The sequence below is a fragment of the Sceloporus undulatus genome, chromosome 6 (assembly GCF_019175285.1).
Source record: "Sceloporus undulatus isolate JIND9_A2432 ecotype Alabama chromosome 6, SceUnd_v1.1, whole genome shotgun sequence".
Classification (NCBI taxonomy): Eukaryota; Metazoa; Chordata; class Lepidosauria; order Squamata; family Phrynosomatidae; genus Sceloporus; species Sceloporus undulatus.
In genome coordinates, this window is record NC_056527.1 from 98963852 (window position 1) to 98990024 (window position 26173).

General features: G+C 40.8%; 2 protein-coding genes and 1 long non-coding RNA gene across 4 annotated transcripts in view; 2 read left to right on the forward strand and 1 right to left on the reverse strand.

Annotated features, from left to right (window-relative positions):
• The window catches only part of LOC121933510 (RNA binding protein fox-1 homolog 1-like), a 576905-nt gene that overhangs the window by 485034 nt on the left and 65698 nt on the right, over window positions 1-26173 (forward strand). The gene's annotated exons all lie outside the window — the stretch shown is intronic.
• On the reverse strand, window positions 860-21090 carry LOC121933511. The gene is made up of 4 exons (XR_006104530.1): window positions 20964-21090; window positions 4200-4266; window positions 2860-2964; window positions 860-1122 (listed from the first exon to the last, which is right to left on the reverse strand). It is a non-coding gene; the product is annotated as an uncharacterized LOC121933511 (long non-coding RNA).
• Window positions 12015-21210, forward strand: ASPDH (aspartate dehydrogenase domain containing). 2 transcript variants are annotated; one of them, XM_042473353.1, is made up of 8 exons: window positions 12015-12136; window positions 12912-12971; window positions 14049-14193; window positions 16140-16224; window positions 17017-17166; window positions 18467-18693; window positions 18822-18961; window positions 20987-21210. In XM_042473353.1, exons 1-8 carry the CDS (start codon window positions 12055-12057, stop codon window positions 21022-21024), a joined length of 927 nt encoding a protein of 308 aa, XP_042329287.1. In that variant the 5' UTR covers window positions 12015-12054; the 3' UTR covers window positions 21025-21210. The 2 variants fall into 2 exon arrangements, with proteins under 2 accessions (XP_042329287.1, XP_042329288.1); XM_042473354.1 differs by lacking the exon at window positions 12015-12136 and adding an exon at window positions 12162-12233.

A 26173-nucleotide genomic window follows, 5' to 3' on the forward strand; every position in this document is an offset into this window, starting at 1 on the left:
TTATTATTATTGTTACTTCCGCAAACCTTGGGGTTCCCTGAAGCCTCCTGATGTCCCCTTCTTCTGCAGTTTGGCTACATAAGCAATGGTGCCAACCTCTGAACTTCAGAACTACTATGTGCAATACAGCATCATCAATATGCACTATGCTTTACAAATTATAAGAAGGCACACCCCAGCCTTAAGGAACCTACCATTAAAATCTAACAGGTGGAAGCTAGGCCAGATCCAGCTTCTGAGGGCTCTTGGGCAGAAGAGCCTTCAGGGGGACTTATTCCTGTGCTGGATCTTTCTTCTCCCTTTCACTGTTATTGTAACCAGTTTGTCTTCCTCATAATTCCTTCCGCTTTCTAATCAGAGCAAACAGGCCATAGCAGCTCTCAGCTGCAGTCAGCCCCCCGTATCCAAGGATTCTGTATCCACAGATTTCACCACCCATGGCTTGAAAACATTTTTTTTAACTCCAAAAAGTAAAGCTTGATTTTGCCATTTTATATAAAGGACACCATTGTATATAATGGGACTTGAGCATCCATGGATTTGGGTATCCATGAGGTCCTGGAACCAAACCCCAGCAGATACTATGGACTCACTACTTTTATGTGCCAGAAGAAAAGGCATGTGAGCAAGCCAATGGTAGCAACAACAAGGAGGAGCGGCACCAGATCCAAGGAGTCAATGGTGAGAGCCTTAATGATTGTCCAGCTGTGTTGTCCCATTCAGATAACAAAGGAAAGGATGGCGAAGGCATAGACAGGGTAAACAAGGGCAAGAATAAGGCATTTATTTCAGCATCATTTAGTTACAGTTGGACAAAAACAGGTCTTGCAAAAGTTACGTTGGGGACTAAAGTTCATAGAACCCTCCAGCCAGCACAGTCACACTGACAGCTATGAGGTCATCCAACAAAGTAATGTATCCAAGCTCTGGACAAAAGACAGGCAGCATTGTGCTACAATGAGATAAAGCCCTTCACATGGGAACCAATCAGTCGTTGTTCTGACTTCAACAGTTGCCTTTCCAGTCAGTCAAAAAGGAAGGGTGATCTCTGAAGGAAGCATACCCACTTGTGCTTAGGGTCACCAGGATGAAAACTGGAGTGGGCCCCTATACCTTTAAATGCTGCATAGAAGAGGGAATTTCCTGATTATATGACAAGCAACACCTGCAGACATTCCCTATTCTACACAGCCACTAAAAGCGCAGGCGTTCTCTGCAGTTGTCAGTCTGGCAACTCTAATGTGCTCAGGCTGCCTCTAACTTTAGAGATGGCTGCTTCCTATGGTAGATGCAGCAAGGGTAGCAACAGCAGTATCTCCTGAGCCTCTTCTTAGCCATTCCCCTCTGAGAAGCCAGAACTGTGTGTGCCACATGGCCTCTCCTAACACCCCCAAGCTGGCCTGAGGCATCCAGGTGCAACGGAAGATCCTATTCCCTTGTCAGTTTTGAAGCAAAACTCAACTGGCAGACTAGTCAGCATCTGTCTACAGAACGGGGGTGAGGCCAAGCGGGCACCATCTTGTCCTTTGCCCAAGGCAGCAAAATGTCTTGAGCCACTACTGCCCTTTTTAGTTAAGAGTTTCCCTCTTCTGTTGGAAGCTTCTTGTTAATCCACTCATGTCTCCTTGTAAGGAGCAGACCAATGAGAATGGAATCACCTCCCCACCCCAACTCTGATTTTGTATACAGATGCTGTGTATACTGAGGATCCTAACATCTTGGTTGCCTACTCCTAGTCCTGCCGTTAACAGTATTCCAGAGAATTTCTTTCCTGTGGTGCTTGGCACGAGGTGCCCCCCTAAGTCCTCCCCTTTGGACCGGAGGTAGAAGCAGAATCGGTTCTGCAATTCTTTGCCAATTACCACTTCCATTAGTCTCCAGCCCTCCCTGCCTCGCTCTGCATCACTGCTGCGGAGTTGTGCTTTTCACTGCCTGCCAGCGTGACCATGGCAACTGGCTGGCATGGCAACCTTCATGTAAGGATGCAAGCAGAAAGAAGGGGGGATTGGTGTGGGGAGCAGGAAGATGGGGGGTAGAGGATGGGGTGGAGAAAGAGTTCCCATGCTCGGCTGCGTAGATGGACCAATTCACCCGGGGGAAATGACAGGGAATAGATTGTAAGGTTCAGAGCATCAGCAGGGCAGGATGCCTGTGGATTGAATGTACAGGATGGATGGATGGATGGATGGATGGATGGATGGATAGATAGATAGATAGATATCACCTGTAAATGTGTGATCATATTTGGAAATGTATTTCTGCGAATACGCCTTCTCAGATTCACTCTGACCCTGTGGATCCATTAGTCCACCTGTACATGCCGCATATTTCTATATAGGTATTTGTGTGCTTATGTCTTCTACATAATTCTATACACTGGTCACATGTACCAGGGCATGGCCACAATCCAGAGAGGCTGGACGCATGCGCAAATTTGGCTTTTTCCCCAAAGGCATTTGATATTTTAATTTGTTCCTTTTATTAGCAGCTCTACTGCTGGCTTTTAAAGTATCTTAATATTTTAATATTGAAACATGCTGTATTATTGCTTTGCTCGCTGTCTGATTGATTCTCTTGAGTCCTTAGGGTTGTAAATTACTTTGACAGCCTGGAGATATAGAAATGTAAGTATGTAGAAATAAACAATAAAGCAGTGTTCTCACAAATTTAGAGGGATCTATGTGGATTTTATCTGCCTTCCTTGAGCTTCAAGTGTACTGCTGTGGAGGGACCCTGGATGGTTGGAGAGAGATCTTGGAGAACTGCTGTAAAGGGGGAAAGTTAAAAGCTTCCTCGTGTGAATTTAAATGTATTTGCTGTAACAGTGTGTTTATATCATACCCATAAAGGGGAAGGTACCTTTTATGTGCCTTTCACATCAGTTTACAGTTGTATGGGAGACGTAGTCATACGGGTATTTCTTTTGCTTTCTTTTATTTCCCATCGTTCTTCCAACATGGCGCCCTGTTGAGGAAACAAAGATATTAATGAATTGATTGAAGCATTCAGATGGAATGATATATTTTTATCCCCCCCCCCCCACACACACACATATTTTGAAGCATTTTGAGAGGTTCGGGGTTGTTGTTGTTTTTCTCCAGTTTTTGGGGTGTACCCATACAATTTGTCTAAATATAATGTTTTGAACCATATGTTAGTATCTCTGATGCCTGAAGCAGGTGGAAGGGTGCTGGTGATTGGATGAGTTCAGTAGGGGTCCCACAACTCCTTTACTACATCACATTTCATGTATTTAGATTTCCGTCACAATAGGCTTACTAGGGAATATGCTCCCCCAAACACAGAAGTGTTTATGTATGAGCAAATGCTCATTATAAGCAGGCTCACAAAAGAACAGGTCTATTACACTCTGTCAGAGTTATGTCTGAATAAACATACACACGCACACTTGCAACCGTCCATTATCTGTGTACCTGTCTATCTAGGCACAGCACATTTTAGCAACAGATTTCTGAAAACAGTGGTATACAATAGGGACAGAGCACCCCATCTGTGTTTTATGGCTTGGATCTGTTTAGTCCAACCTGCACTGTAGAAATAATGCAATTTGACACCACTTTAACTCCCCGGGCTTAATGCTCTGGGTTGCTGGGATTTGTAGTTTTGTGAGAGATTTAGTCTTCTCTATCAGAGAGCTCTGGTGCCACAACAAACTTACAAATTACAGGATTCTCATAGGATGGAGCCATGGCAGTTAAAGCTGTGTCAAACTGCATTATTTCTGCAGTGTAGATTTGACCATAGTCTCAAGCAGAGGAGGCCTACTGAATCAAAGGCAACTTGCTGAGCTGACAGTGTTGTAAATAGTATTGATTCAATGCTATGTAAGCCTGCTACCCTAGTTGGGACAGTAAGCCTAGTAAGCCTGCTACTCTAATGGGACTAACAAATGCTGCATATAGGCTTATCTGTTTTGATTAGTGAGCATGTATGTGAACATAATGCACACAAAAGCACAAACACTGTCCATGTGTTACCATAGGGGACATTTGTAAGTCCAGATACAGGATGGGAGGGCTCCTGTGTAATCGTTATGCATAAGGAAACTTCAGCAGGTGTAGGTCTAAACATAGCTACATAGTTTGAATGTATGCTAGGTAGCCAGATGCAAAATGAGGACAGGGCACCTGTACTTTCCCTAATAATTTTGTAGAAGGTATTCATCATGCAAGGTTTACCTGCAGAATTCCTCTTCTATTTATCTGTGAAAGGAGCTTTCTGTCTTCTTTTGCATTCAGACACCCACTGTGTGCATGAAAAAGTGAACATAAGCAGTGAATATACATAGGCAATTTCACAGATAGCTGATTCAGCATATGTGTAATTGTGTGTGTTTAAAATTTCCATGCGAGATGTGAACATTGCGGTTTGTACAACATATTTTTGCTGAACTTTTCAGTTGTTGCAAAGTTCACCTCAGAAAGTTAATCTCATCCTCTCACCGGGTGCCCAGTTAAGTTGAGAGGAAAATTTCTGTAGTTCAAAAAGCATTTTTTCCCCCTGACTTTATCTTAAAATAGACTTCTTAAAATAAATGGGATTGAAGTTAGTCATGTTAACTGAAGTCCTATTCATTTCACCTTTAAAAACTCAGTTTTGTAACAGCTCAGGTGTAGATTTCAACTTGCTTATGCAGGTTATCTAATGTACTGAAATATTCGTGGGCTAAAGCTGGTACTTGGCTACAATTTTGTACTTGCCACCAGTTTCCTGAGGTACTATTTGCGTCTGGTTCTTTTCGGTGGGCCTTTGGCTGATAAAAAGAAAACAAAGTACAGTACAGCTCCTGCACTGCAATGATTTCTGATCAATTTAACAATTATTTGGATGTATACAAAAAGAGAATGGGAAGTATCTTTTTCACCTGACTCGGGATAAATATATTTCACCATTTGATCCCCACAAGGAGGGATTAATTTCCACAGTTTTTTCCTTGCTGCAGGCAAAACTAGTATTTCTGTGCAGTTTCCATTCAGCCTTTGCACATCCTGAAGTGTTTTGCCAAATTATTATATGCAGAAATACACATGAGCTTTCTGTTAAAAATTTGTGTTGTTTGGGGGGGGACACAGTTTTCAAATATCTACATGAAATTTGAAGCAAGATTACTGATTTGTGATGAAAACCAGCAATTTTGCACACACAGAGAGAAATCAAATAGCTTTTTTAACTGGAAAATTGTTCTTTTATGCATTTTTCCAGGGTTATTATTTGATTATTGTTTTTGTTTTTTGGCAAAGCTGATGGCTTTTGAACAAAAAGCAGCAGTCTTGCATGAAAAACTGCACAGCAGTCTGGAAATGGAAGAGGGTTGTGCAGAAAACACACATGTGTATTTTTGCAGGTGAGGATTAATAACTTTCTGTTTTTTCCGGATAGCCGTCCTTTGGGGGATAAGCATGCATGAATGTGCAAGATTCCCACAAAGGATATTTTAGCAATAATTTGTCTTTTTCCTTTAAAAATAGCCATCTTTCACATCCAAAAAAACAACCCTTGTGTGTCTGTTGTTGTTTTTTCGTAGAAGGTTCCATATTTTTGCATTGTTTTCAGATAGTCATGGGGGGGGTTGTGCAAAACTGCTGTTTTTGCACAAAATGCAGCTGTCTTGTAGAAAAAGAGGCATGGCTATCTTGAAACTGTGTTTCTTTGTTTGTTTGTTTGTTTGTTTGTTTTGCAAAGCCCTACAATTTTCGTGCAAACAGCCAATGTGTATTACTATACAGAATCATTTCCTGAAACATTCATAGAATCATAGAGTTGGAAGAGACCGCAAGGGCCATCCAGTCCAACCCCATTCTGCCATGCAGGAACTCTCAATCAAAGCATCCCCAACAGATGGCCATCCAGCCTCTGCTTAAAGACCTCCAAAGAAGGAGACTCCACTACATGATGTGCAAATACCAAGTAAAAACAACACAAAATTCTCATGACTGTGTTATTCTTCCGCACTGGGTTTCCTGACTGTCAGGAAAGCCACTTTCTTTGGCCAGAAAATGAATATAGATTGAGTCTCCCTTATCTGGAGTTCCAAAATCAAAAATATTCCAAAATCCAAAATGGTCCACATGGCTGAGATAATGACGCTTTTGCTTTCTGAAGGTTCAATGTACACAAATTTTGTTTCATGCGCAAAAATATTAAAAATATTGTGTATAAAATCTTCAGGCTATGTATATAAGGCACATATATACATAACATAAATGAATTCATGTTTAGACTTGGGTCCCATCTCCAAAATATCTCTCAATATTACAAAATTGGGTGGGGGGGATCCAACTTCTGGTCTCAAGCATTTCATGTAAGGGAGACTCAACCTGTAACAGAAAATAGTCTTTCTATTACTACTCCTGATCGACTTCTCTTTCACCCAGCAGTAAATAATGGTATGAACAATATCAGGGTTGTTTTCTTTGATGGGCAGAGTTCACAGAGTTAGAAAATTCCTCTTCCTCTTCAATTTCAAAAAGAAAACAGAACAGGGGGGCTAAGACTGAACTTGCACGGACAATCCGTGGACAATTCTCCAGCAAGTCTGCAGCTTAGGAGATTTGAACTAAAGACACCAAGCTCAAATTTTGAGCTTCAAAAACCTGCACGCCATCTGCTGGACCAGGGTGACCTTTCGTCAGCCTGCTGCCTCTATAAACCAGCTATGAAGCCACCGTGACAAGACCAGATCGAGAAAGACGGAGAGAAAAATTCTGTTTCAAAGCAGATGCTCCATCGTATTCTTGCAGGATGAAGAAAACAAAAGAAGACAAGATGTGGAGGTGGCATTCTGCAAACAATGGAATTAAAGAGATACAGCTAGAAATGCATTATGATGAGAACGCCTCCTTGATGGGTCAGATTTCCATCCCTAGAAAAGCATGGAACATCTCTCTCTTTTAACTCATTCCCAGAATTGGGAAACATAGTTACTTTTTTAGACTACCATGTCCCTGAATACCCCAGTGAGCATAAATATTGTCCATACTGGCTGGGAGATTCTGAGAAGTGTAGTCTCAAAAGTAACTTCTTCTAAACTTTGGCCTTTACATCCAGCTTCTCAGCTATCATTTGTCTTGTCTCACAACGGCATATAACCTTTGATATTCAGGCTGCACCAGTTTTCCTTTTGCAGGAACAAAATGCATCAGCCTAGCCCACGCCGTTGTTTCAGTTCACATCATTTTAGCCATGTTGGCTGGGGACAATGGGAACTCTAGTGTAATACTGCTAGTAGTTGGTGCCAGGTAGAAAAGAGTGATTGGTGCAATATCAGAAATATATGAACGTATAGGTATTAGCGCTCAGTTGCAGCTTGTAGGCTAAATCTATATCACTAAATTATAAAGGGTTTTGTCTGGAGGTGGGGAAAGACAGACCTTTGCCTCAGTGCAAGAAATCAAATTTAGCAGCTTCTGCCATCCCTTCTAAACCTGCAATTCTAACATTTGGAGCAAAGTGACTGCTCCAGTAAGCACAGCAGTACCTTCAGAAACTCCATCTGTTTGTTGTTTTCTGCCTGTTTAAGCTGATGAGATCATGGTTTTGTGAGGCCAGAAAGAGACAATTAACATCTTTTGCAAAACCCACAGCAGAGCAGGAGAGGAGGAATCTCTCTAAGCAGCACCTGTTTGCCTGGTGGCCTTCCTCCTAACAGTGCTATGGGACTAGTGGGCAACATCTGGAGACAGGTGTTATGGGCATGGTCTGGAGCAGAGGGGAAGCTGCAACTCCCCCTGGTGGCAGGAGGGTCAAGGATAGAAGGAGACATGCGAGGAGGAAACAAGCCATGATATGTCATTGGTGGGAACAGAAAAGGTGTGGCGTTAAGCTGTGTGTCCTCAAACATATCACAGACAGAATCATAGAATTTCAGATCTCCCTCACTACCTCTTTCATTGTACATCGCAACAATTCCCCCACATTTCTATTTGTAAATTTTGGGAGCAACTCAAGTACAAAAATGTGGCAGGCAAGATCCTTTTAACTACTCCGATGTTCTTTGACTTAACTTCTAGATGGATTTCTGTCCTAACATTAACATATTACACTGATAATTTGATTTAACAAACATCCCAAAGAGCTGATCTTATCAGTATGCAAAATGAGGGGGCCATCTCAGTGGCGTCACTAGGATTGGCATCACCCAGTGTGCCGGTAACTCATGGTGTTACCTGCCCCCATTGCCCTCCTCCCAGACCGCACCAGACAAAATCCTTAATAATATTTCCTGTTGCTCATATATTGAAATTACAGTGTATCACTGAATGTAATGGCAATAGTTGTGACATAAATAAAAGGCAGAAGTTTGGGGAGCAGTGGTGTCACCTGCCCTTTGAGTGTTGCCTGGTGTGACCCACACCCCTGTAGCCCTCTAGTGATGCCCCTGGACCACCTCAGGGAGCAGATGCAAGGAGAAATAAAGACTGCCAATATAACACTGGAAGATGGAGCTGTGTGGCTCCGAAAACAATTGCTGCTTACAGGTGTGGTGGCAACACCAGAAGGTGTCCTGTTATCAATTATGAAAACTTAGCTTCCTGTCTGGTCAGTATCTACATATGAAATACGTACAGTGTAGCATCTTGTACCTTCTTTTCATTTGGCAAAATGTCTTCAACCAATGCAAAGTCAGCTGCAGGTCAAGGAAGTCAAAAGACAATTGTCTGCCTTGTCCTGCATCCTGTTTCTGCAGATTAGGGGGAAATTTCATATATCTCTTAAACAAACCAGGATTCTATCTCTTTTTTCAGATCCATTTTGACTACAATCCTATATGCCTCATTGAATTTAGCAGAGATTAACAGTGAGTAGAAATGCGTAGCATCAGACTGTAAGTTCCATGGAACAGCATTACCCTGTCTATTAACTAAAATTTAGGAACAAATTCAAGATGACACTAATTGCATAAAGGCAATGTGCACTTTCAAATAATGTAAAGTGCATCTGAGTGAGTGGGCATAGCAGGATTGTGAGGATAGAGAATTTAACCCTTTCCTCTCATGCAATAGCCCTCATCCCCCCTCCGCCCCCTCCGCTGGTAGTGGAGGCGGCCAGTGGATGTTTACGAATTAGTGCAAATTGTAGTTGGAGAGGGTGGGGTGTTTTTTAGTTGGGGCCCCTGCAAGAAGGAAAGGGTTAAATGCTCCCTTTCTGACATCTTGATTCTGAAATTCCTCCCCTTTCCTTTGCTTGATGCCCTTTACATTACAAAATTCCTCCCACACAAATTGCATTTGTGCAATTAACTTCATTGTGCCTATTTTGGCCCTAATTTTCCTCCCTCCCTTCTCTATTAAATCCCACTCTTCTTCCCCCACACATACATTGCATTCCAACTCTTTACCATCATGCAAGTATATGAGATATTTGACAGTGGGTCTACCGTATACTATGTCAACCTGCCAGTGAGAAATCTAATTCAACCTTAGCCCACACCCTGGTGCCCATTAAATGGGGTTTGACAACATCTCTCAACATCCCCAGCCACAAGAAGGCTGGGAAAAGATTAAGTTCAATATTCATTTGATAGTGGCTCTCAGTGGATTCCAGGAAGGGTCTTTCTCAACACTACTTGGAGATGCCAAGGCTTGAATCTGGGAGCATTGCAGCAAATCTTGGAGGGAAAGTGGACTTTCAGAATGTACTCTTCTGTTCATTTCTTGTTTAGTTTTTAAATGCCATGTTTTAAACTGCTTTTAATTCTATTTATTTAAACACATTTATCCTGCCCTTTATTGCAGATTCTCAGGGCAGTATACTAGCCTTTCCAAGATCTAGTCTTCTGAGGTCTTGACTACAGTCTCCATCCTAATTATAATGACTGAGCCAAGGTATGGGAAATCTTTAACTATTTTTGTTAGTTTAATTTTTTTTAACTTGTGTACAATGTGAATTATTTTACTTGTATCACCTTTGTAAGCTGCCTTATATCCCAGACAGGGGGTGTATGGTGGAAATAAATAAATAGATATGATGTTTATGATTACTATGCTGACAGTATTTTGTTCACTAAGGCCTGTTACAGTGAAATAGTGAAATAAAGCTGCTTCGGGTCTCTTTGGAGGTATGCTGTTTAAATGATGCATGAATTCTAAGAATCCAGAAGCTGCACCAAAGCTGCCCTCCAGTGCTTAGGATTGGAGTGTGGCTTTGGCGCGACCTCCGGACTCTTAGGACCCATGCATCATTTAAATAGCATACCTCCAAAGAGACCCGAAGCAGCTTTATTTTGGCAGTCTGTAACAGGCCTAAATCCCTCCGGCCAATGTGCCATACAGCTATGTTTTGATCCTGTCTCCAGCCCTACTTTGATTTGGGATCATACTTTACAATTTGCTACATCCAGTGCATTGGTTGCCTACAAGTACATTGGTGCAATTGCACAAAGTCAGCATTCATTAAAACAGCAGTAGTAGTAGTAACATATTTACATGTATTTTTTAAAAACTTGCAAAAAAAACCACACTGGCAACTGGAAAAAAGAAGATTACATGAAGTGGAAGCATGCCAAGGTTTCTAAAAGGACTGGGAATGATAATAGTCAGCTGAAATTAAAAGTGACAACAGTGCTGGTTAGGATACTTCTTTATGCTGCGACTAGGAAATTTTGTCCTAATGGGAAGACATTGACACCAGGACCAATGGCATGAAACAGCAGCATGTATTAATTACTGAATTATATATCTGCCACTTGTAAGGATGGGTCAGGAGAACAGGTTTGGCAAACATTTCAATGAGAACCTATCAAAGTCCCACTTCTGGGCATGAAAACAAGCAGGGCAATGTTAGATTGCAAATGCACTGTATTTCCGAAGTCTGTAGTGCAATTCATTAAAAAAAGGCATCCATTTGAATCTGTGTATAAAAAAAATGGATATGGATATATGGGAGAAGTGTGCAAAATCCTTTATTTGGTGGAAAAACTGCTTGGTAATAAGCTCAATATTTGAAAAAGTATATACAAAAGTGTGTACATTAGAAAAATGAGTACCTAAAATGTGCATATTATGGAAAATTGTTTGTAAAAGGAGATACTTTTCACATTAGCAAACCAATGATGGAGGCTCCTTTTCTCATGTTTAGATGAAACAATTGTAATCCAAACAAAAAAGTTTTACCATCACTGGAGTTTTAAAAACTTCCAAGAATTAAGTTCTAGTCAATTAGTTCCCTCTTTTTATAGTTTCTTCTGTTGTGGCAAAATCCAGTATCTTTAAATCCAGGAAACATATTCAGGGCTAGCCATGTTGGCAATGCAGCAAAATACTTTTCTTATTGTTGGTCTTCAAGTCATTTTGGAAAAAAAGTCTTTTTCTTACATAGTTTTTAGAAATGATATTGGGACAACAGATATATGAACACATAGTCTTAAATATTTTATTTATCTTTATGTTTCAAAATATTCCATAATCCACTTTTTTCCTGAGGGGGGAAAAGCTTTTAAAAAAAATCAGAACCCCCTCCCATTCCCCCCTCCTTATTTTTTTTTCCTGAGCCTTTACATCTCTAGGGGAGAGTATTTTCTAGTACCAATGGAGGAAGATAAGGAGGCCATTATCACTTAAGCATACACTAAAGGAATAGCAAGTTTCTGAAGATTGTCTGGGCCTTTGCAGAAACTGGGGGTGCAGCCTTGCAGGAGGAAGAACTGCACAAGTAGCTCTCTGAGGATCTGCTGCTTTTTGGAATCCTCGGACTTTGACTCAACTTGGCTTTTACACTACAACAAAGATTACAGATACCCAAATGAAATGTACAGCTGCAGTCCTATGCACTCTCTCCTGGGAATAAGCCACCCCTGAACTCAGTGCTCAGAAGTGCAAGGGAGCATGTAATGACAACATGAGAGTTCTAACTGTAGTAGCGATTAATCTGGGATGCTGCATTCACACAGCCAAAGCATTGCTTAATGCTATAGCCAAGAAGAATCCACTCATCTGAAGGAAGGTGGGCATTCATCTGGCATCTGTCTACCAACAGACCCATTCCCTGGTTTACAGGACCAGTTTGGGCTAATGATTAACCTTCTCCAGAGACTGAATGGCCAAAGGGCACGCAAACAAACAACTCTTTACTGCTTCAAGCTGGCATCCTGAGCGGAGAATCTGGACAGCAAAGCCAGGTGAGTCAGCCCAAAACACAGAAGGCAGTTTGGCTGTGTGGAAGGGTGGGCAAGGATGTCACTGGGGTGTGTGTGAAGGGGATACAGTCTACACCAGGTAACTCTCTAAGGGAGTGACATCAGTGCTCCAGATATGGTGGAAATGCCCTACAAACTCCATAGAGTGTATTTGGGGCCATTCTGGAGCAAAAACAAACAAACAAACAAACAAAACTGAACCCTGCCGGGGGACTCCTCTTCGACCCCCTGGCCACTGACCTGTGGAGTCCCTCAGGGTTCTGTGTTGTCCCCAGTGCTGTTTAACATATACATGAAACCGCTGGGAGAGGTGATCTGAAGTTTTGGAGTGCAGTGTCATCAATTTGCAGATGACACTCAGCTCTACTACTCCTTTCCACCTCAATCCAAGGAGGCTGTCCTGGTCCTAAACCAGTGTCTGTCTTCAGTAATAGACTGGCCTTCAAACAGGCTTTTAAGGAATTGCTATAAGGATAGGCTGGAATGTTGGACCAGTTTAAAAATTCTTTTTAATGTACATCTTTTTAAAAATGTTTTTAATTGTATTGTTTTTTTTTAATGCTGTGAAGCTGCTCTGAGTGCCAGTCCTGGGAAAAGAGCGGGATATAAAATAAATAAATAAATAAATAAATAAATAAATACTCTAGCAGACCATGGAGCCCACAAAAACAGCTCACTTTGCTCCCTCCTGCATGATTCCCTCTTGTGAACCTTACCACTTACATGCCTGTTTTTTCCTCTTCTTGTACCACAACAGGCAGAATGTCAGGAGGCAAAAGGAAAAGACGAGTTGGAATTGTGGGCTATGGACATCTAGGTAGGTACCATTTCTTATTTATTTCCCTCCTTCATCTCTCATCCTTCAGAGATGAGTCTCATTCATCTTATTCCAGCCTTGAGTTTCCAAGTGGACTTGGCGTGTGTGTGTGTGTGTTGCGTTTTACTGAATATGGCCCAAATCCAGTTGTTACCTTTGACTACAGTAAATTAATTGAATCAATGGGATTTACCTATGTGCAAGTTCACTATTCAACAACTTGATTGAATGGGTCCATTCTAGTTGGGACTAACCAACATGCTGCCAGCCTATTGTGCTTACTCTGGGCGAGATTATCAAATGCTCTGTAATAACAAATTGTTTTTTGGTTCTAGCTAGTTACAACTAGCCAGAGCAGGAGCTATAAACCCTTTAGGACTTAATGCCATCTTTTGCTGTTTCCCTGCCATGCCCCTAGGTTTTCTTTTCCCATCACAATAACATGACTGTCTAACCATGAGAATCTTTCATTGATTTGTGCTGAAGACTAGTGGATGAGTTCTCTGTGTTCCTGTAGCTGTGTTCTTTCTGTAAGAAGATCCTTGCTGGATCAGAATAAGATCAGTATGTAGCTCGGCATTCTGTTTCCAGTGTTTCCAAACAGCCCAATATTTCTTGATATTCACAAAGAAGGCATGTGATTCTTCCATCAGTGACTCCAAAAAGGATACCACCCAAGGGAGGATAAACTCTGCCTGTTTGGCCAAATCTTTGTTTTTCTTGGCTGTGATTCACCATTGGCAGCCCACCATTAGAAACAGAATGCTGGGCTACATACTGATCTTGTTCTGATCCAGCAAGGTAATCCTTATGTTGTTACAGAAAGAATACATCTCTAACTTTGCCACTAGTCTTCATCACAAAGGAAAAATTCTCATGGTTAGGCCACCATGTTACACTGATAGGAAAAGAGAACTTAGAGGGGGGTGACAGGGAAGGAGGCTGAGAAATCCTAGTAAATGTATTTGGATTTAGGAGGGTTTTTTTACTTGCAGGAAGGGTATGGCAGATGTGAGAAAAACAGAGCCAAAAGCTCTGGATTTGTCATGCTCTTCTCCCTCTGCTTTCTGTCTCCAGGACAGTACCTGGTGAAACGGCTCCAAGATGACGGCCTTCGACATGGCTTGGAGCTGGCCTTTGTTTGGAATCGAGATGCCAGGAAGCTGGAGGGAACAGTGCCAGCAGAGCTGCGGTTGGGGAAGCTAGCAGACTTCTTGGCCTGGTGAGTTGGCAAGCCTAGCCAGAGACTGCTTTAGTGGCATGACAAGGATAATCAGAATGAACCCACCATGAGCCTACAGGCATGCATGTCATCATATACTTAGAACAACTGCAAATGAACAGACTGTACCAGTGATGGGGAACTGCTTTCAGTAAAGGGCCAAATTTAATTTCAAAAGCGTTCTCAGGTGCTGCATTCCAGTGGCAGGTGGAGCCAAAGGCAAAAGGGCAGGACCAAAAGTGCCAGCAGGTTTTAAGTTAAAAGTTCTTACTACCAGTAACTAAACCTTTGGAGAAGTATTGGGCCATTGTACAATTGTGTAGACGCTTGGAAATTATCAAATGGTGACGTCATGAGGACGGTGTGAGGCCATCTGAGGAAGCCCAAGTGAGAAAGATTTACTTGATGGTCCCCATCACTACTGCAGTCAGGTAATTTCCGTGGGGCAGAAGTCCACATGGAAGGGAACCAATGAAGGAAGCCTCACTACTGCTGTGATTCAGGTCGCTGGCTGAAAATCAGTGGCCACTGCTAAGGTTTCCATTGGTCTCACTGTGGATGAGTCAGAAGAAACAACAGCTGTTCAATCCCGTGGATTGAACAGGGACAAGTTGAATGGCCATGCTGGCTGAGAGATTCCAGGAGTTATAATGCTAAAAAGTAATCTTTCTAGTGCTTGTTTGTCATGCTGAAAGGCTTGCATTTGATGAAGCAGAAATTCTAGCGGAAATATATGTGGTAATAAATTTGTTTGTCTTGAAAGTGCTAAAAGACTATTGTTTTTTCAATAATTGAACATTCAATTGCATTACCAGACCTTGGAACTACCAAGTACAAATAATAAATTGTTTTTTGTGCGAAATCGAAGGCTTTCATGGTCAGCATCCATAGGTTTTTGTTGGGTTTTTGGGCTATGTGGTCATGTTCTAGAAGAGTCAGGAATCAAACTCTTCTAGGACATGGCCACATAGCCCTAAAACCCAACAAAAAACCCATGTTTTCGTGTGCCTTCAGGTTATGGCAATCCTAAGGCAAACCTGTCATGAGGGGTTTTTGGCAAGATTTGTTCAGAACAGGTTTGACATTGTCTTCCACCAAAGATGAGAGTGTGACTTGCTCAAGGTTGCCTAGTGGGTTTCCGTAGCTGAGTGGAGATTTGAACCCTGTTACCTAGATTCATAGTCCAGTACTCAAACCACTACTCCACCCTGGCTCTCTAATAGCAAGTTACTTGAAGTTAATTTATTTTTGCTAAAATGAAGGCAGAATCACATTACACTTGAAACACAATAAAGCATCACATCTTTTGATGTGTAACTCTAAATTCTTTTAGTTACTTTTTTAGTTATAAAGGTGTGGTTTCACTATGTAGTTATATATGGTATTGCAGACAAGGAGCCTGTAGCATTTAAAATAATTTTTAAATTAATTACACGTGGTACAGAGCACCAAAAAGAGGGGCTGGGGAGGCGCCTCTCCTTGCTCCGCAGCAGTGCTGCAGCAACCAAATTGAGCGACACTGCTGCTCATCAAGAAAGGAGTGCCCAGAAGCAGCTCCTTTTTGTGGTGCAGTTGCAACACTGCAAACCACCAACGCAATGGCGTTGCAGCTGCATAGCACTGTTTGGACGCTGCACTGCTACGATGTCATAGCTCTGCATGCTGTGTAGATGGTGCTGTGCAGCTGTGACATCCTCGTCACGTACTAGGGTTGCAGGGCGTGTGCACACGCCGCCCCAAGGCAACCCTAGCGCGTCGCCATGATGCTGCAAAGGGTCCATCTTTCCAGGGTCTGAGTTAATTCTTAATAATGCGAGAACAAATAATCATTTGAACATTGTAACTATAAAAGTAACTAACTGCTTTTTAGACCTCCAAACTATTGCTAACCATTTTAAAAAGTAATTTGCCTAGCTCCTTACTATCTCTCTCTTCTCCCTGAAAAGCCACCCTGACATCATTATTGAAGTGGCACATCCTTGCATTGCTCAAGAATATGGGGAGCTCTTTCTCAGAACTGCAGATTTCATGGTAAGGACTCCAGATGCCTCTAGAAAGAGCCAGCTGGTATCACACATTCTCCCTCTCAAAACTTTTCAGGGTGGGCAGGCAAATTACCTTTCCTTGCTTGCTTAAGTGAAAATAATCTTTCTTGCCTATTGCAACAGAAGTACCCAGAATCAAACTATCTTCATACCTTACTCTCCAACTTCGTTAATTTAAAGTTGAATAGATTATTTGCAGGCCTGGTACAAGACATTAGAGTTGGATGTCCTCCTTATGTCAAGGTGCAAAGTATCCAAGGCCATCCAAGTGTTTTTGGCATCTAAAGTAGAAAACGTCACAAGCACCTCTTCCCTTTTCCATCCTTACCAGTAGAACTACAAGGCTAAATCCAACAGCAGTCTTATCTAGCGCAGAATCACTGAAATGAATGGGAATTAGGCACAACTAACTCAAATCCCATTTTTTCAAAGGGTCTATTCTATGGAGAAGTAATGGAGAGATGTTGCCCACAGTAACAACAAAGGAAATAATTATTTCCTCCCCATCTCAGGTCTTTATAAATGTGTTACCTTAGTCTAAAGGCAGGGCTGGCTTTGATTATTTAGCACAGTGGTCCCCAAACTTTAGTCTTCCAGAATTCCTGACTATTGGCCAAGTTGACTGGAGCTTCTGGGAATTGAAGTCCAGTATACCTAGAGGACTAATCATTGATTAGCATGAAATAAATCTGGAGTAACAGCAAAGCTCCAACCTGAGGCAGCAGTGTCCTTTCCGGTTCTCACCAGTAATTACCGCAACCATCTTTATGTCTACTAGGTGGGTTCCCCAACAGCCCTGGCAGATCTGGGCACAGAGCTCAAACTACGGAAAGCTGCAAGACAGGCTGGGCACACGCTCTACATTCCCAGTGGGGCTCTCTGGGGTGGCCAAGACATCCAGCGACTGGATGATGGAGGAATGCTTCAGGTATGATCCTGCAAAGAGGTGGTGTGTGCAGACTGTGGGCTGATAAAGGGAAGGATGGAGAGGAAGGCATGTAGATCAGCTGGCCTACTAGTTCTGCCAGGAGTATTATTTATTATAGCTATAGATCATCTTTCCAACATTGTGGAACTCAAGATGGCATCAATGGGATTCATAGGAAGTTTGCCATTCAGGCATTGACCAGGCCCAGACCTGCTTAGCTTCAACAAGGTGGTTGTTTCATGTCCTTTCAGACCAGGGTGGAGAATTTTGGACCTCCACATATTTTGGCCTACATCAGCTCCACACACCATGGGGAATGGCAAAAGGTTTTAGGAATTGTTGGACAAAACATCTGGACGCTCCATGGTCTCTATTCCTTTTTCTACCTTGATACTATAAAGTGATTGATGGATTCAGTAATTAATTGATTCAGAGTACAGCACATACTTGATAAGCAATACAATCCTGATCTCTAAAGTCATGATCCCTTCCATCTGTGCAAGTTCATATAAGCACAAGACTCCAAGCATCCCACCATGTCTCTTACTTCATTGTTAGTGCCATGATTACTAGATCCTATATTTCAAGAGTGGGGTAAATTTGGTCCTTCAGATGCCACTGAATTACTAGTTCCAACATCCCTCGCTGTTGGTCAAGCTGGCAAGGGTTGATTGGGATCAGAATCCAACAGCATCAGGAAGGGCAATACTTTTGCAATATGCCAGTGTTCATGGGACACAGTGTAATCTGTCCATACAGAAAAGCACACAACCCACAACAGTAATGTAAAATGCACTTCCCAGTGCTTCTGGGGAAAGTGGGGCAACTTCCAAAGAGGGAGGGTCAAATTAACTAATCAACAGCCTGGAATGATCTGAACATGCAAGTTCCCAAAAATTTCTGGGAGACTGCATCAGTTTGAATAACATACCAGAATGTTGGGTGGAATCTATAGCAACTTGGCCATGTTCAGAGCTGTTCCAAAAAAAGGAGGGGGGGAAAAGATTGCCTTCACAATTATTACCCTTCTTGTTAATATTGTAGAGACTGGGAATCTACATTTTGGACTACAGTTCTCAATGGTCATGCTGTCTGGAGGCCTGTGGGAGCTGTAGCCCCCCAAAAGTAACTTTCTCAAGCTCTGATTTGCTCAAACCACACCACCAGTGTCAATATTCTACTATACAGATTAACATAACAAAATTCTGCCCCGGTGATGTTACAGTCTTAAATGGCTAGCAGGGAAAATAAATTTGAAGATTTGTGATTCCTCTTGACTCTTTGTTTTACCTCCTCCTAGGCATTAACAGTCACCATGGTGAAACACCCTGACAGCTTTCGACTAGGAGGGCACCTTGGGGAGCTGGTGCAATGGGCCCAGAAAGAGAGGGTAGTGCTGTACAATGGTCCTGTGCGCCAACTGTGTCCCCTGGCCCCCAACAATGTCAACACCATGGCAGCAGCTTGTATGGCTGCCCCTAGCCTAGGATTTGATGGTGTGAAGGGCTGTCTCATAGCTGACCCCAAGTGAGTCCCTAACCCTCTCTGGGGTGTGTGTGGTGGGGGGGGTGGATTGTGCTGGAAACTGATAGTTTGGTATTATCTGTCTTCAAATTCTTGCATCTAATGGGCTGCAATTTCTCCTTGCATTGCAGCCTCCCTGACTACCACGTGGTGGAGATTGAAGCAACTGGGCCAGGGGGATTCTCTGTCAGCACCAGACGCAAGAATCCAGCAGCTTCTGGGGCTGTCACAGGGGCAGCCACCTTTGCTGCTTTCTGGAGCAGCCTGTTAGGTGAGGGGGGAAAATCCTTCCTTATCTGATATCTCCTAACTTGGCATTGCTGAAAATATGACAGCTTGCTTTTATAATGGCTTTATTTCTGACCATGTTCAAAATTCCCTGTTGTACTGTCTGATGGCCAACTGTCTTTGGCAGAAATAAAGATCCATAGGAGGGTGAGGATGAGGAATCTTGTTCCTTGAGGATAGTCCAGTCCCCTCCCTGTTCAGCTTCCCCCCCCCCCAAAAAAGAGTCAATCTTTGTCTAGTCAATGGGTGGGAGGTGTGTGTCCTACGAGATATTGTTGGACTGTAACTCCCATCAGCCATAGCCAACACAGCTAGGTGCAGGATCATGGGAGCACCATTCTAAATTCTAGAGTACCACACATTCACCAACCTTGCTTTGGCCTTTGGGTTGCTGAGATATAAAGGAAAAGATGCAGCCAGAATAGAATGATGGGGACCACTGAACCCTGGTACATAATAAGTTTATTGGATAGTCAATATACGGTACTTATTTAGCTAGTATATTTTTTTTATTTATCTATCAGTTATATATTTATGCTGCCTTTCCTCTAATATGCTGAACTAACATGGGTATATATGGCTCTCCGCCTCCTCTTTATAAACACAATAAACCTATGAGTTAGGTCAGAGAGAACAAGAGAACACTTGATTCAAAGTCACCATGTTTCATATCCCAGTGGGGACCTCTGAAGTCCCAGTCTAATACCCTAACAACTACAACACACCGGCTAGCTATTAAATAATAGTGGTAAAATTATTTTCTTTTTTAATCACCCAGAAAGGAGCACTAGGGCTGGGCAGACATTATGAACTTCTGTGTAGGATAGTGTAGAGGAGAAGGGTTATGCCTCTTGGCTCAAATACACCTTCCAAGTAACACTTGGCTTAATTTCTGAAAGAGCATACATATGCAAAAACTATTATCACAGTCCCATCAGTTTTTACATAAGAAGGCTCTTTCAAAAGTTATGCTAAACATTATGTTCAATAGTAACTAGCATGGTTTATAACTTATATAGTGACCTGAAGCGTTTAATAGTTGTACGGATAATGCCATTATAACGTTTAGGCACTAAGTGACACTGGATCTAGATATATCTCAGTAGAATTAGTAAGTTGTTGTGTGCATTCAAGTTGTTTCTAATTTACTGTGACCTTAAGTCAAACCTATCACAGAGTTTTCTTGCCAAGACTTGTCCAGATGATTCCACCAAAAGTCATTCATTTCAATAGAATTTACTATTATCTGCCATTTTACATTTCCACGGTAAGTCCAAGGACATATCCCTTGTGGATATGGGTGATGTACTCTAATACATTACAAGTAACAATATTACCTGTAATGCATTACTTTTGGAGAGCCACAAGGGCATTTCGGTGTTCCTTTTTTCAAGTAACACACTGACTGCTAATATAATTACTTTCACCTAATATGTAAAATGTTTCCTCATTGCTGCTGCTGCTTATTTTTGTAGGTGCTGAAAATATTTTCTTGGCACATTTTCAGCATCTCCTCCCTTCCCAAATTTTAGGTCATTTTCTTACTTATTAAGATTAATTCTTCCCATCCCACCCCCCAAAAAAGAAGTAATGAGAAAATAACAAGTAATGCAACAAAGAAAGCATGTTTCCAAAAACAAATATTAATGCTAATGTATTAATGAGTTACGTGACACAGCTTCCCTTCAAATCATTTCCAACTTGTGGTGATCCTAAGGCAAATTATCATAGGGTTTTATTGTCAAGTTTATTGCCATCCTCTGAAGCTGAGAGAGTGTGACTTGCCCAAGGTCACCTAGTGAGTTTCTACGACTGAGCGGGGATTCAAACCCTGCTCTGTACTATATTTTAAAAGGCAACTTTATAAGCTCTGCTTCCAAGGCAACATCCTGCTTCAGAAAATCTGGATGTTTTGAGTGAAAATCTGCTGGGAGATGTGTTTTCTTCAGGGAAAAGGGAAGCAATTCTCTATGCTCTTGACTGACCTTTTCTCTTTTCCTCTTCACAGTATGTCAAGGCCACGGAGGCCGAGTCTATCTCTGCTGAGCCTTAATGTTCACAAGAAAATAAGCTGAAAATAACTGTACCGGAGGTTGAGTTACACCAGGCTGGGAAAGCAGTGGATCATGTAAATAATAATTAAACAAGTAAATATGTACAAATAACAGACATATAGTATTATGTATTTTAGTACGTAGAAAAAAATTAATAAAAATATTTATATTAAAATTGTTTAAATTGTCGGACACTATTTGTTCTATTGTTGTGACCTTTTGCTAATGTTGGGTTGTAATCCCGCCTCAATCTATCTGGGAGAGGCAGGAAAATACAAATAAATTTTATTATTATTAAAATAATTAACCAAGTAAAAAACTAGTTTCTCCAATGTCTTGTTTTATTCCCACAAAGCAACTTCTGTAATAAATGCAGTAATAAATGCAAATATAGCTCATACTGTCCAAATTAGTTTTGCCAGGTTTCAAAATAGCAAAAAGAGATAGAAAAAAATTCATGACATGCAGGGTTGATCATAAGGAAGCAGCTATGATAAGCTTTTCTTCTGCCTAAATATCAAGTGACAGTATTGATTTTGGTTAACTAGCCATGTATTCCCCTGTAAAATTAACATAATGTCCACATTAATAAATTACATTTTGCACACATTTCTGTCTTTAGGAAGGGCCCACACTCCAAAATATGGAATTGTTCAATCTATATAAAAAGAAAAGCTTTCCAATACTCAAATAGGGGACATCCCATATAATAAGGGACATTTGCCAGTCGTTTAAGGGATGAGCTTTCCAGTCATCAAATAAGGGACATCCCTTACAATAAAGGACACATAGCAACCCTATTCCAAATGGGAATTAAAAGTACTGTCAACCCAGTTAAGAAATTGTATACAGTGGTATGTAATACCCTTGGTATTTGCTGATGTTTGGTTCCAAAACCCGCTGTGGATACTAAAATCTATGTATGCTCAAGTCTCATTATATACCATTCCTTAGTGTTATGTTGTCCTTTATATAAAAGAGCAAAACCAAGGTTTGCTTTCTGGAATGTATATCTTTTTAAAAATATTTTCTAGCCATGGATATTTAAATTCATGGATGAAGAATCTGTGGATATGAAGGGACGATTGTATGTTCCTATGTCTAAGTATTAATGTTTCATACGTTTCAATGAACGCAAACGGCTATAGGGATTTTTATTTCCCTTAGTTCCAGGTTGGAGCATGAATATCTAGGTTGCCTCCTGATGGGTAAAGAATATCTGGAAAAATCAAGTTTTGTTCATGTGCCAACCAATATTATTTCTGATGTCCAGATGTCATTCTGATATGCAGATGTCACTTTGCTTGGTTTTGTTTCCAGTGGTACCACACAAAAAATTTATTCCCTCTCCCAAGGTGGTCTTATTTTTAATCCAGCACATTCCAAAATGAAAACGATCAGTGTAATCTTACTATCTTGGAACTAGTAAAGATGGCAGCCACCAAGTAAATATATCTACTGTTTCCAGGACACAGATTCAATACAGATTACAGTATATACTCGTGTATAAATCTATAAATTTAGGTTTAAAAACTGAACCAAAAAACCGGAATCAACTTATCCACAGGTCAGTGTAAGTACTGTACAGTATTTAACCATCCCCTGGTGATAGGCAAGAGTTTAATCTGCCCTAGAAGCACTGACCCCCTTCTACTCTCTTATCAATCCAGCCTTTAATATGAGCACAAATAGTTATGCCTGCTGGAAATTTCTAAATTTGTTGGCATTGATTTCCTTTGTTTTGTCCTTTACATCCTTCATTACACACCTCTAAATTTCACACCGGATTTATCCAAGGGGCATATCAAAATCTATAATTTTGTTCCCCAAATCTGCTCTCGACTTGAGGTTGATTTATAGTCGGTATAGTCAGTATATACGGTAAGCAAGGGAAAGAGGAAAGTTAGCACTAAAACAAAATGATCCTAATACTTAACTGGTCTTTAATGCTAAAGTAATGTTTAAAGGACAGTTACTGTGACTCCTGAATAATAATAAAGTGTTTATAGTATATTATAATTATATTGTAATAATAATAATAATAATAATAATAATAATAATAATAATAATAATGTGTTTAAAGTGTGGATGGGTAAAAATCAATTTTGGAAATGTTGCATGATCCTTGATGTGACGTGATCAATGCAAGGTGGGACAGAAGGGACAGACATACAGAAAAATACAGTATGCTTGAAGAAAGGTCTAAATGGAGGCACAGCAAAACCTGTAGTTATGCAGGTCCAACCATAAAACAACTGGAAATTGTCAGTATTTTCAGGTAATCTGCTCAAGTCTTCAGTTAAGTTTATCATTTGTTTAATAATAAAGCCAGGTTAGAAGGTGGGGATCTTCTTGGCGTTCAGATGGACATTGCACTCTGCCTTGAGGTGCCTCGTCTGTAGAAAGAAACTAAAATTTGAAGCTCTTAACCACAGAGCTTTTGCCAGAAACCAAGTAGGAATATCTAGTAAGCTAAATAAAGAAGGAAGGGAAGGAAATTAGTTTCTAAAGGAGGGAGGCAAGTCAAACAAGAGAAAGCTTTTTGTTGAGATGGTTGAGAAATGGGGTTTTCAAAAATCTGTGCAACTGTTGCCCTCCTTGCACAACTCACAACAAGATCAAGGAGAGAACTAGAAAAGGCCATAATATCATGGATGAAATTGTTCACCTTTATTCTAGTAAGGCTTCTAGTTTAGCAGTGTAACATAAACCTAAACAGTAATTAAAAATTAACCTACTAAAATGGCCCTTTCTAACACAAACATAACAATTACAGTAGATGATTTTTTTTTAGCACATTAACAATTATCTTACTATGTTAATCCTTCCCCATCTCTGTACCTCAGGACACAGGATTTACTAAAACCTTAAGTGATGATGGCACTACCTCTGGAGAATACAGACAAAGGAGATTCTTGTAATTTGTCTCATCTCAAGTGTTGGAAGTGCAGATGTGCCAGTTTGACCCAAATGCCTACCTTACATTTTTGTCCACCTCTTTTGATTATAGTATTTCCTTCCCAAGTCTTCCAGAATTTTGAGTCTCTGGCCTTTTAGTTTCTAATATCTTTCTGCATAAATAACCTGAAGGCTGCAATTCTGTGAATTCTTATTTTGGAGCAAGTGCCATTGAGTTTATTAGACAGACATCTCAAGAGAGTCTTCTTTAGAATTCGTGGGTGTCTTACAAGGATGGAGAATGACACTTCCAAGTGCCACTCTTGGCAATACTTGCCCATAGCACTGAAAAAATAATATCCTCCAGCAATTAAGGAACGGACAAGACATGTTGTCAATTTTGGAAATGTACAAAAAACAAAGAAACGACAGAAAGAATCTGATCTGCCTCCTCCAGCCTATAAGTTGACCTCATGTATAAGTCAAGAGCAGGTTTGGGGGAGTCTAGCTCATCCTTATCTCTACAAAGTATGTCTCTTTTTCTGTCTGTTGGAACCATATCTGGAAGACCGTAAAATTTAAAAATCGAAAACTTGGCCATGCATACTAAGCAAAGTCTAGGAATAATCACCTTCAGTATTTGGTTTTTAAAACAAATTACAGTCGGCCCTTCTTATACACGGATTTTTTATACACAGATTCAAGCATACACGGTTTGAAAATGTTCAAAAAAAGGTATAAATTTCAAATATCAAACCTTGATTTTCCATTTTTATAAGGGATACCATTTTGCTATGTCATTATATTTAATGGGACTTGAGCATACATGGATTTTGTTATACACGGGGGATCTTGGAACCAAACCCCAGTGTATAACAAGGATCCACTGTAATATCAACTAATTTAAATTGGAATACCATCTGTTCCTGGTGATTCTTTCCCCCCTATTTCTCTTATTGTGGCTTCTCCCTCACTTGTTTAGAATTTGGGGTTCATCTTCATATATTTCTTTGTTCCATGATGTGCCATCCATTTTCCCATCTCTTTTATATACAGATTAGACCCCAGGAATACCAGAAACCATCAATGTAACCCATTCAGGGAACCATACTTGCCAGGTTTGCATATTTGCATGCATTTTAGTACACCAGAGCTCCCTGACAAAGAAGGCTAAATGTCTCACAAAACTACAGTTCCCAGAATTCCATAGCATTGAGCCATGGCAGGTAAAGTTGTTGATTATTTCTGCAGTGTGGATGCAGTTTTGGACCCCATAACTAGGAAACAACTTGAAGGTACACAACAACAACAACAACAACAACAACAATTCCCTCACTCCATATTGGAAAGGAGCGTGGTTCTCATAAACTGTCACTGGTGCTTTCTGGGACCTGTGGTCTACACAAGGTCATAACCTCAAAGGAGGACATGGCACCACAAAATGTAGGACTTTTAAGGGAAAAAAATGTTGGACATTACCAAACAAACATTAAAAACACTAAAGTAAATATAAATTAATTTCCTATGGCTTATTTCCAGCTATAATTACATATACTGTATGCTATTATGTATTCAACTGTATTTTCCTGATGAAATTAGTTGAAATGCCTTGGTTTGCAATAGACTTAGGAGTTTATCCCCCGGGAGGAATTTCTCTTAATTTTGAATGAAAAGAAAGTGGCGTCAGAATGCATTCACATGAATTTGCTAGTTCAGCAAATTTACGTGAATTCGAATTGCGTTCGAACTGACTTCCCATTGCCGAAAATAGCTTGCCATTGCCCAAAATTGTGTGTGATCACCTCTCATGCAATAACATGAAACCCCATGATTGCGTTTGGACTGACTTCCCATTGCCTGAAATCGCGTGTAGTAACCTATCACGCAATAACATTAAACCCCATGATTGCGTTCAGATTGCTATTGGATTATACTTCCAATTTCCCTTGTCTGATAAACTCCTTAGGCTTTTTTTAGAGCTCAGATCCCAGAATTCCAGAGCTGTGGTTTGAATATATTTTAAAATGTATTTTAATGTATTGTTTTAATGTATTTCAAAGTATTTTAATGTATTGTTTTAGCGTAGCATAAACATTTTTGTCTCTTTAAAGTATTTGATATTTTAATACCTAACTGAAAAAAACACTCTCTCAGTGTGTATTGGAAAGGGGAGGAGTGTTTCCTCCTCTTAAACTGTTGCTAGTGCATTCTGGGAGCTGTAGTCCACAGAGGGTGACTAAGAA